This window comes from Gracilinanus agilis, chromosome 4 (assembly GCF_016433145.1).
Source record: "Gracilinanus agilis isolate LMUSP501 chromosome 4, AgileGrace, whole genome shotgun sequence".
Taxonomy (NCBI): domain Eukaryota; kingdom Metazoa; phylum Chordata; class Mammalia; order Didelphimorphia; family Didelphidae; genus Gracilinanus; species Gracilinanus agilis.
In genome coordinates this window covers 109705379-109716637 of record NC_058133.1, presented here as the reverse complement: position 1 = coordinate 109716637, position 11259 = coordinate 109705379, and the positions used below count along the sequence as shown (strand labels likewise).

General features: G+C 47.3%; 1 protein-coding gene across 1 annotated transcript in view; it reads left to right on the top strand.

The window, feature by feature from the left end:
• The window catches only part of SLC45A3 (solute carrier family 45 member 3), a 16581-nt gene extending 5804 nt beyond the window's left edge, over positions 1 to 10777 (top strand). Inside the window, exons 2-5 of the mRNA XM_044674935.1 lie at positions 779 to 834; positions 1306 to 2091; positions 3673 to 3938; positions 8871 to 10777. Coding sequence (XP_044530870.1) covers positions 779 to 834; positions 1306 to 2091; positions 3673 to 3938; positions 8871 to 9305 — 1543 coding nt within the window. The 3' untranslated portion in view covers positions 9306 to 10777. The remainder of the gene's footprint in view (positions 1 to 778; positions 835 to 1305; positions 2092 to 3672; positions 3939 to 8870) is intronic.
• The last annotated feature ends 482 nt before the right edge of the window (positions 10778 to 11259 follow it).

The following is an 11259-nucleotide window of genomic DNA, read 5'->3' as shown; positions in this document are numbered from 1 at the left end:
GGCCTCAGCCACTTCCCAGCTGTGTGACCCTGGGCAAGTCACTTGACCCCCATTGCCCACCCTTACCAATCTTCCACCTATGAGACAATACACCGAAGTACAAGGGTTAAAAAAAAAAATCTGAATTTTTTTCCCCTTGCATCCCTTCTCCCTCCATTTTAGAAAAAACAAATCCCCTCTGTTACAAACATGTAGTTTTAAGCAAAACCAGTGACCACATTGGTCATGTCCCCCCAAAAAAAGGTTTGTTTTGTTCTACACTGAGCCTTCGTCCTTTCTGTCAGGAAGTGGTTAGTCTGTTTAATTATTATTAACTCCTGGTTGGTCATTATTATTATACTGATCAGAGTTCCTAAGACTTTAAAAGTGTTTGTCCTTAAAATATTAATGTCTTCCTACCTGGCAAGCCACTCGACCCCAGTTACCTAACTCTTTTACCACTCTTTTCGCCTTGGAACCAATACTTACTTTTTGCCTTAGAAATGACAATAAGGGTTAAAAAAGAAAAAAAAAAAGAATATTAAAGTCTTTGTATAAATTGTGCTCCTGGTTCAGCTCACTCCCCTCTTCATCAGTTTATACAAGACTTCCCAAGGTTCTCTGAAGCCATCCCCTTATCATGGGAGATGCTTTTTTTCTTCCCATAATCACTCCCTAATACTCTCTCTCCCCAACCCTGCCCAGATCCTCCCTTATAGCCAAGAAATGGGTAAGCAGAACCCAACGACCATAGCCACCCGGTGGCATTGTGTAGTTGATGCTCTCTCTCTCTCCTTAGTCCGGAACCTTTCATCCTCAGTCCTCTCAGTGGCTCAGCTGGTCACTCCATGAACGGTCAGTCACTCAGCAGCTTCTGAGTGCCAGCTGTTTCTTGGGGAGACCAGAGACACCTAGGAGCCTGTATAAAGCAAACAGGTCATTTTGGGGGGGAGAGCTGCCCTGGCTGCGTAGGTATCTGGAAAGACTTCATGTAGAAGGTGGTGCTTGAACAGAGTTTTGAAGGAAACCAGGGATTCTGAACAAGGCCATTTCCTCTCACCTGCCTCGAGTGGTTTTCAGTTGTTCTTGCAAATATCGTGTAGATTGTTCTCTTGGCTCTGTTGTCTTTGGATCCGTTCTGACAAGGTGTGCTGTGCTTCCGTCTCTTCTCCAGCGAGGCACAGATGGGAAGGTTTGTCTCTGCACATCAGTTTTTGCAGGCAGCCTACTTTTTTTTCATGATTTTGTATGGACTGAATCCTGAGAGGGAGGGGAGGCTCCTGAGGACAGTCTCCACTGACCCCTCCTCTCGTCCTTTCTCCTCAGGCATCGGCCCAGTCCTGGGCTTGGTCTCCGTGCCCCTCCTGGGCTCGGCCAGCGACCACTGGCGCGGCCGCTACGGACGCCGCCGCCCCTTCATCTGGGCCCTGTCTCTGGGCGTCTTGTTAAGTCTCTTTCTCATTCCTCGAGCGAGTCGCCTGGCCGGCCTGGTGTACCCGGACGCTCGGCCCCTGGAGCTGGCCCTGCTCATCCTGGGTGTGGGGCTGCTGGACTTCTGTGGCCAGGTGTGCTTCACCCCGCTGGAGGCCCTGCTGTCTGACCTCTTCCGAGACCCAGACCACTGCCGCCAGGCCTTCTCCGTGTACGCCTTCATGATCAGCCTGGGGGGCTGCCTGGGCTACCTGCTGCCCGCCATTGACTGGGATGCCAGCGCTCTGGCCCCCTACCTCGGCACCCAGGAGGAGTGTCTCTTCGGCCTGCTCACCCTCATCTTCCTCACGTGCATGGCGGCCACGCTGCTGGTGGCCGAGGAGGCGGCCCTGGGCTCCTCCGACCCCCCCGAGGGGCTCCCGGTGCTTCCTGCGCCTTCGCGGTGCTGCCCGTGCCGGGCCCGCCTTGCGTTCCGGAACCTGGCCGCCCTGGTGCCCCGGCTCCACAGGCTCTGCTGCCGGGTGCCCCGGGCCCTCCGGAGGCTCTTCGTAGCCGAGCTGTGCAGTTGGATGGCCCTCATGACGTTTACTCTCTTCTACACTGACTTTGTAGGCGAAGGCCTGTATCAAGGGGTGCCTCGGGCTGAGCCGGGCACCGATGCCCGGCGACACTACGATGAAGGTGAGGAGGGAGGCCCGGTGGCTTGGGGAGCAGCTTTCTAAGAAAGAAGTTCTTTTTTCTTTTTTTTTTTTTTAGTTTTATTTTTACTTTAATAACAAATTTCCACATAAGTTTATATAGAAATTATAGCATTTATGTTGTCTCCCTTCCTTCTTCTCTCCTCCCTCCTGGAGTTGACCAGCAATTCAATCTGGGTTATACGTGTATTATAAGATATAGATGTTCTTGACACTGTCTCTGTGAGGAAACAGAGCTTCAAGCTTCCAGGCATATCGATTTAGTAAGCACAGTACGTGCAAGTTGCATAACACATCGAGGCCAGGCCCCTTCCTCAGCTTAGGGCTTGGACCTCAAATACAGGGGAAGACAGACTTTTATGCATTAAAAAAATTAATCTAGGGCTACTAGGTATGGATGGAGAACCAAGCCCAGAGATGAGAGATCCTGGGTCCCAAATCTGACCTTAGACACTTCCTAGCTGTGTGACCCTGGGCAAGTCACTTGACCTCCATTGCTTAGCCTTTACCTCTCTTCTGCTTTGGAACCAATACACAGTATCGACAGAAGGTAAGGGTTAACAAATTTTAATCAAATAATACTAACTAAAAGAAAACAACTAGGATACAAAATTAAGGAATTTGATTTTTAATTGGAGGAAACTTTCCAAGTTAGGAGGGGGAAGAGTGAAGAGATACAATTCCTTAAAATCAGAAAAAGAGGCATCCTACTCACTCCAAGTGTGTGTTCAGTCAAAGGAATGTGGAAACAGTAACTGATCTACCAATACCAATAGAGAGTTAATTTTCAGATGAGATACAAGGATTGCTTGGGATGCCTAAGTGTGAGAAGATTCCTTTCATCAGTCTTCAGATCTGACCCAGTTTCTGGTCAGCACAGCATGGTCCTAAAGGGGAAGGGTCTCTGAGACGCAGGGGGAGGTAGTCCAGCTTCTCAGCCACAAAGGGTTAGCTTCAAATAATGCAATAAAGTTTTCTCCCAACTCCCACAATTGAATAAAGTTTTTCCCAAGACAGAAATTGGATTAAACCCATAATTGAATAGAAAGGGAACTGAGCTAGCTGCAGAATTGAGTCACAAGACGGAGCCAGTGTGGTTCACTCAATTCATACAATTAACCACTGGCTGTCCTGATCCCCTCATCTGGGGTGACCTGGTCAAGTCACTTTCCTTCGATGGCCCTTTGTCTTTTCACCTGTAAAATAAGTGGATTTGACTCAACCTGGGAGTTCATTTCCAGCTCTTAAGACGCCGTCCTGTCCCCCCCACATATCCCCAAGCCAACAACAGGGTTGTTTTCTTGTTTCTCCCAAGTCTCTTGACCCCCAAGGTCCAGATCCCTTCTCTTGAAGGACTTGGAATAAATCCCTATTTCCCTAGCTTTTGTAACATTGTGGATTGCAATTTGCAAAGATACTAAAGGGTCGAGTAAACCCTGAGTTAAGTTGAGTCTGACCCCAGTAAACCCTGGAGGACGGGGTAGGGGGTTCCCTGGATTCAGGGAAGCCTAAACCCCCAAACTTGTCTCTGTTCTGACTTTTTTCCTTGCCTCATTTCCTGAAGGTGTTCGCATGGGGAGCCTGGGGCTCTTCCTGCAGTGTACCATCTCCTTGTTCTTCTCGCTGGGCATGGACCGACTGGTGCATCGATTTGGGACCCGGGCGGTGTATCTGGCCAGTGTGTTTGCCTTCCCAGTGGCTGCTGGTGTGACGTGCCTCTCCCGGAGCGTGGTTGTGGTCACTGCTTCAGCTGCCCTCACAGGCTTCACATTTTCTGCCCTGCAGATCCTGCCTTATACCCTGGCCTCCCTTTACCACCGAGAGAAGCAGGTACTTGGCTTGGGGCAGTGGGAGGGGGAGATAAGGGGACCCCTGACCCAGAACCCATTAGGAGAAATTGCCCCAGAGTCACCATGGAAAATTCCCCCCACTCCCCTGAAGGTCCAGAGAGATTTGTATTGCGGCAAGGATTTCTGCTAGATTTAGAGATACTTCTTGGTTGTTAGGGGAAACCTTTTCTCATAGATCCTTCAGCTGTCTGTGGGCTGGGCTTCTGCCTCCAGCCTTCTCCAGGGTGGGTAGGATGGGGTGAAGAAGGGGCACACTGTAGGAATAGGGATTTATGAGGCTGGGAGAACACATTGGGACCAGGTGAAGGAGGCAGAGGAGGGGACTAGAGAGATGACCTCTGTTCCTTAGCCATTAGGGGAAAGAATCAGGTTTGATGGATAGATGTATCCTCTAACAGGGAGGGAGGAAGTAGTGGTTGGTTTCCATAACTAGTAACCTCATCCCTGCAGCCCCAAAGCTAACCTCTGAGGGCTGGGGAAAATCCTGAGCATTTCTGACTTTTTCTTCCTAGTTTTTCTGCCTCTGCCTTTAATTTTCTCTTCTTTCCCTCTCTTTTACTTCCTTGTCTATATTCTTCTCCCCCTCCTTGACATTCCCCCCTACTGCAGAGCTCCCCAAGCACCCCCACAGGAGACTAACCCACCTGATGAGTTCGATGTTCTGGGCACCTGCTGTAAGTTGGGACATCTTCCACCCACTCCTTCTCGTATTAATCTCTCCATCAAGGGGTGTCTTTTCTCAGGGACAAGCTCCCAAGCCCAGGGCTAGAAGCAGCCAGGTGGTGCCTACTGCACCTGGAGTCAGAAAGACCTGAGGTTAAATCCAACCTTAGGTGCTTGTTAACTGTATGACCTTTGGCAAGTCACTCACTCTCTCTGCCTCAGTTTCCTCAACTGTATGGCCTTTGGCAAGTCANCAAGTCACTCACTCTCTCTGCCTCAGTTTCCTCAACTGTATGGCCTTTGGCAAGTCATTCAACCTCTCTGCCTCATTTTACTCAATTATATGACCTTTGGCAAATCACTCAACCTCTCTGCCTCAGCTTCCTTAATTGTATGACCTTTGGCAAATCACCCAATCTGCCTCGGTTTCCTGAATTTGCAAACACAGATAATTATAGCACTTCTCTCCCCAGGTTGTTAGGATAAAATGAGATGATATTTGTAAAACTCTTCATTTAGTGCTCACCACTACACTTAACAAATGTAAATAAGGTATTTAATAAATATTTATTCTCTTCTTTCCTTCCTTTTTTCTCTTTATTGTCATCTCTCCACCCCTTTTCCCTATCTCTGCATTGAGCATTCCCTGTGTTCAGATTTGTACTGCTGAGGGGAAAAGCAGAGAGAGTTCAGAGGAGAGGAGAAACTTCAGGTTAAGGTGGAGGGAAGTTGGGAGATATATAGCAAGAAAATCTATTAATAGGTACAGCAGGTTAAAAGGAAGGCATCATGATAGGAAAGATCTGGTCTTAGGAATTGGAGAACCTGGATAAAATCCCACATTTCCTACCTGTGTGATCTGGTCACACATTTTAACTTCCCTGGGCCTCAGTTTCCTTATTTGTAAAAACAAGGAGGTGAAACTCAGTCCCTTTTGAGATCCCCTCCAGCTCTAAATTTGTGATCTCATGATTTCTATAATGGATCATGCACATAATCAGCACACAGAGCAGGCAGTTTGTGAGTGCCCCATGACCAATGTTTGGTGGCCTCCTCAAACCAAGCAATTTTTAAGGTGTAGCTAGGTGGTAACACAGTAGACAAAAAGCCAGGCCTGGAGGGTGGAGAGGACCAGGGTTCAAATTTGCCCACAGACACTTCCTAGCTGTGTGGCCCTGATTGTCACTTAGCCCCTATTACCTAGCCCTTATTACTCTTCTACCTTAGAACTGATACTAAGACAAGGTGAGTATTTAAAAAAAAATAAAAAGATGATGCTTCTCCTTTATGGTCACAAATTATTGTGACTCAGAATGCAGACTTGGTTTCAAATCCATCCGAGACACAAAATTACATAATTCTGGTCCCTGCCTCAGCTTCTACCACCTCCCTGCCTCCAAAAACAATGAGCCAAATGACAATTGAAGTCTATTTGCAGCCCAACCTTTTGCTTACAGAATATCTGCAGTGGAACTATTTTCATTTGAAATTGTCTCTTGTTCTTTCCTTGTCCAAGTCTGTGCAAAGAATCAGAAGTTCATAGTTAAATAAAGAAATCAGCCCAAAAGCTTTTTTTTTTTTTTAAACAAAGAAAAACATGACCCTCTCACCCCCCAAAAACCAAACCCTTATCTTGTATCTTAGAATCAATACAAGTATTGGTTCCAAGGCAGAAGAGCGGTAAGGGGCTAGGCAATGGGGGTTAAATGACTTGCCCAGGGGAAGTGTCTGAGTCCAGATTTGAACCCAAGATCTCCCATCTCCCTGATGTTCTATCCATAGACACCAAGCTTTCCCAACAAGCCTTTTTAAGCACCCTTCTATGTACCAGGGTAGAACCACTTAATCTCTCTGTCCCAGGCAGCCTTCTAAGCATTCTCTCGTTTGTACAGTAGAAGCCCATATGCAGTGGCGAAGACATCACTGCACAGATGAAATCACAGGTCCAGTGTAATATGTACCTCTTTCTTCACCATCACACCCCACTTCTCTACTTTAATCATTCCCATTCTCCTGCACAAAATGTGCCAGGCTGATCCTGGGGGAGGTGGAGTACACAAAAGGAACCTTAGAGCTGTTGCTGGGTACCTCTTCCCACTAGGCAGCCTTTGTAGGAGAGGAGAGGACCAATAGCTTCCCTTCCCTCCCCATTGATTGGGCAGGCTGCCCTCTTGTGGTGTCTGAGATCCTGGCCTGGCCTTGAGGACAGGCCAGTGGATAGAGAGGAAGTGAGGGATGGTGCTTCTCTGTCTCTTCTGGCTTCATTTGTAGAAGGGATCCCTGATCAGAACTAGAAGATTTTTTTCTATTGATTTATTTTATTTCTTCATTGTATTTATGGTTTCTTCTTTTCTGGATTTATTAAATGTATTATTTAAAATACATATTATTTATTCAATTTAATAATTAAATATATTATTTACTTAATTTAATTTCCATATTGTTCCATTTTATAAGTAAGTAATCTTATAAAACCAAAACCCCAAAACATAAATCCAAAGAAATAATTGAAAAATTGTACACTTTCATTTGTATTCTGACTGCAACAGTTCTTCCACTGGAGGTGGGATGACATTCTTTGTCCTAAATTCCTCAGAATTAAGACTAGAAGATTTCTGAGGTCCCTCCCAACTCTTGTAATCATCCTCTCTAAACCCAGCCTGATGTTACTTTCACTCCTTAAGTTTTAGGCTTTATCTGGAGTGGTAGAATTAGAATAGTTATATTAATGGGTATTTCTAAGTGGTAGAAATAGAAGGGCATTCTAAGGTTACTTCTATAGCAGTCTTAGAGGGTGGCAGAGATCATAGAAGAGATCCCAAGTCTCCCTGAGTATATGTGGGGATCATTGTGTGTACTTGTGGCCACTTCTGCCACCATATTGCCCCACTTTGGCTTGGAGCTAAAAATTGCTTTCCTGGCATCTCCTCTTCAAACAAGAGAAAGAAGGAAAGACAGCATGGGTGGAAGAAGCTATTAGGACCCTCTTAGTGAAAGAGTGCCTTCCCTTGAGAGTTGCTCACGTCTTTGTGTTTCCTCCATCCCTGAGCAGATTGATTGCTGGGCTTTGGTAGCCCCTGCCAGGAGCTAAGGCTAGGCCTGGCATCAGGCTGCTCATCTGACTTGCCCCCTTTCAGAGAGGAAAAGTAGGCTGTCAGATGTCTTTTCGCTTATCCCCCCATTTCCTGTGGAGGCCTTTCCTTGGCTCCTCGATCTCAGCTAATGCCAGCCAGTGTTATCCCAGACTGCTCAAAGTTGGGGGAGACCCCCAACAGAGTGACCCTAAGGACAGACTGTCTCCCAAGATGATACCTAGGCTTTGGGGACCCATAGCAGAGCTTATCCCAGAAATGATCCCTAGGAAGATCCCTACCTTCTAATTCTACCACTCCGGATAAAGCCTAAAACTTAAGGAGTGAAAGTAACAACAGTATATGATTTTTCAATTGTTTATTTGGGTTTATGTTTTGGAGTTTTGGTTTTATAATATTACTTACAAAAATAAGTGATATGGAAATAAAATTGAATAAATTATGGGGACTTCTTGGTATTCTGATAAATAGCTTAAAGGCAGGGAGAGGGTGACTGGAAACTAGCTTACAAGGAAGAATTGGCAAAGGGGCAGGTTGAAGCTTAGTATCAGGGTCTGAGACCCCCTAAGTCCCTGCCCTTCTGTTATCTTACTTTTTTTTTTTATCATGTTCCTTTTTTATTTCCTTCATTCTATACAAAGTATTCTTTTTTTTTTACAAAGTATTCTTGATACTGATCATTATATCAGATGTGCCTCAGAGTTATCTTACTTTTTTCTCTTGCTTTTTTTAATATTACCTGTTCTGTAAACTCCTAGAGTAATACTAGACAGCTGTATCAGCCATCTAACTTGGAGTAAGAATGGGCCCCCTCTTATCTCCCTTCTCCTTTGCTGCTATGAAGAGTTCTGGGAATGTAAGGAACCTTCCTCACGGGAAGGGCCAGAAGCTTGCTCCCCAGCCCCTCAGAAGGATAATTCTCATTGTGAGGCTCCCCTCACCTCCAAACCAAATAGAGGCCATAAAAAGATTCTGGCCACCCCAGAATGATTCCTGCTTTGAAAATTGAACTATTAGTTCTTTCAGGGCCTGTTAGCTGTATTCTGGGGGTCCTGCTGTAGATGAGCAGGTTTTCCTGCTAGGCTGGTCCTTTATTGAGGTTGGGGAAAATCTCTGGTCAGGTTCACACTAATTCTCTTTTTCCCTCCTTTTCCCAGGTATTCCTGCCCAAATACAGAGGAGACAGTGGCAGCAATAGCGGTGGTGACAGCCTAACCACCAGCTTCTTGGCAAGCCCCAAAGCTGGGGGACCCTTTCCTAATGGACATTCAGGGGCTTCCAATACCGGCCTCTTTCCTTCCTCCCCCCCACTGTGTGGGGCCTCCCCTTGTGATGTGTCAATGAGGATGGTGGTCGGGGAGGCAACCGAGCCTGGAGGTCCAGGCCGGGGTATCTGCCTGGACCTAGCGGTCCTGGACAGTGCCTTTCTCCTCTCTCAGGTGGCACCATCCTTGTTCATGGGCTCCATCGTCCAGCTGAGCCAGTCAGTCACAGCCTACATGGTGTCAGCGGCGGGCCTTGGGGTGATAGCCATCTATTTCGCCACTCAGGTGGTCTTTGACAAAAGTGACTTGGCTAAGTATTCCATCTAGGTGTCTCCTGAGCCCCAGAGAAGGGCCCCTCTCGCCCTTTCATTTGCATCTTTCTCCCTCCCTCCATTTCTGTATCTGTCCTCCTCCCACCTCGTCTAAGACTTGGATTGGGAACGGCTGAGAATCCCAGCTCAGCTTACCGTTTCTCTGTCCCCTTGGAGTCTGGGTCTCAGAATCCCGTTCCTGTCACTGCCAAAGTGGAGGGGGCCCCCCAGTGCTTGTGAAGTACTCAGCTGAAGAGATGACTGAAGAGCGAGGGCCTGGCACCTCTGGGCTCTGTTGCACACTCTTCCTCTTTTCATTCCCTTGCAGACCTGGGGGTGACTGAAGCAGAGGAGCCCCGGAGCAGCTGGGGCTGGTTTCCTGGTTGACCTAATAAGCCTTAAGTGCTGGTTTCTTGTTGGGGAGGTGGGGGGCGCTGAGGTCCTCACGGGTGGCTTTGTGTTAATGTTTTGGGAAACAACATGGGTCTTTGAGACCTTAGGGATAAGAGCAAAGGCCCAGAGTTAGGATGGATGAGAAAAAGGGATGATTTGTAGGATGGACAAACCAAAGAGGTCAGCCTCTCTTCTTCCTACCCCGTCCCCTCCCCAGAAATCTCTCCAATGTACCTCTTCCTCTCTGCCCTTGGGGATTTCTCCTCCTAAGGCTGCTACTACACAGGAAGTTTTAACCTGAGACTTCCCCCGCCTTGCCCCAACCCCAGGATTGGAAAATGTGAAACAAAATCCTTTTTTTTTTTTTTTTTTTTTAAACGGGACTCTTCCCAGTCCCTACTTTTATACTTTCTTTGGCTTTTTTCATCATCCCCTTCCACCGCTTAATTGATCAATACCTGGAAACTCTTCCCTGTTCCACCAGGCAGGTCTTGCGTTTCTCTGTTTAATCCACCCCCCAAGGTCTTTAAACGTTTAACTTATTTATTTACCAGACGTGGGGGCAGTTGCTAACTCGAGTATTAGATTTTGCAGGGCCTGGTTCCCTGTTGGCTGAGCCAAGCCTATCACTGCCAGCTGATCCATTCTGGAAGTGATGGTTCTAGAAGCTAAATAATAATGATGTCTCTCACTTAGCCCGGTGCCAGAGGTTTTGCCCTCCTGGTCTTGTTAAAATGGTTACCACAGTGCCTTGGCCCACCTTTCCACCCTCCTCCATCTCACAGCCACCCCCTGCTCTTCTCTCTTGGCTTTGGCATCCCTTCTTGCCAGCTCTGCCGCCTTGGATCCATCTCTCACCATGGCACCCTCCTCCACTTCCTCCCTTCTTAGGCCTCTTGCCTCTCTCAGCCTCAAAAGGCATATGCTGTGCCTGGGGGGGCACAGGATCTCAGGAGCACCCCTGCCTGGGCCAGGAGGTCTTACCTCGGGGGTGTAAGTGCTGTTTGCAATAATGTTTTATGTCTTATTTATTTAGCTAAGTGAATATTTTGTACAGTGTGCAAGCAATCAGAGTATAAAGTTTATTAAGGTGAAATAAAGAAGCTTCTTATATATTTAATAAGTGAGCATCTTTGTGTTGTGTGTGGCACCTTGGGACCTGAAAGCAGAATTCGCCACTCCTGTTTGCCTTTGCATTTTCAATGCTTGCAGGTGGTGGATGTGCCCGGAAGATGGCGCCACACACCATCACCCCTTCCTCCCTTTCCACCATCCATCCTGAATCAGAGCCCAACTCTGGATGTTGGGCTGCAGACGAGTTCACAGGGTAGTTGTGGAGCCAGAATACTTCCCTGCAAACTCCTTCAAGACACTTAAAAACATATGCAACAGAAGTGAGCACAGGGAAGGGTGAGGGGGCTGAGGTTTAATTCCCACCTCTGCACCTTTGCCGATGTCCTTCTCTGGACTTGCTCTTTCTTCCTTCCCTCCAGAGTGTCTTTCTCATCCTCAAGTCCCAGCCTTCTTCACAAAGCCTTCCCAGTCCCCTCTGGCCATGGCTGGTCTCCTCCAACCTC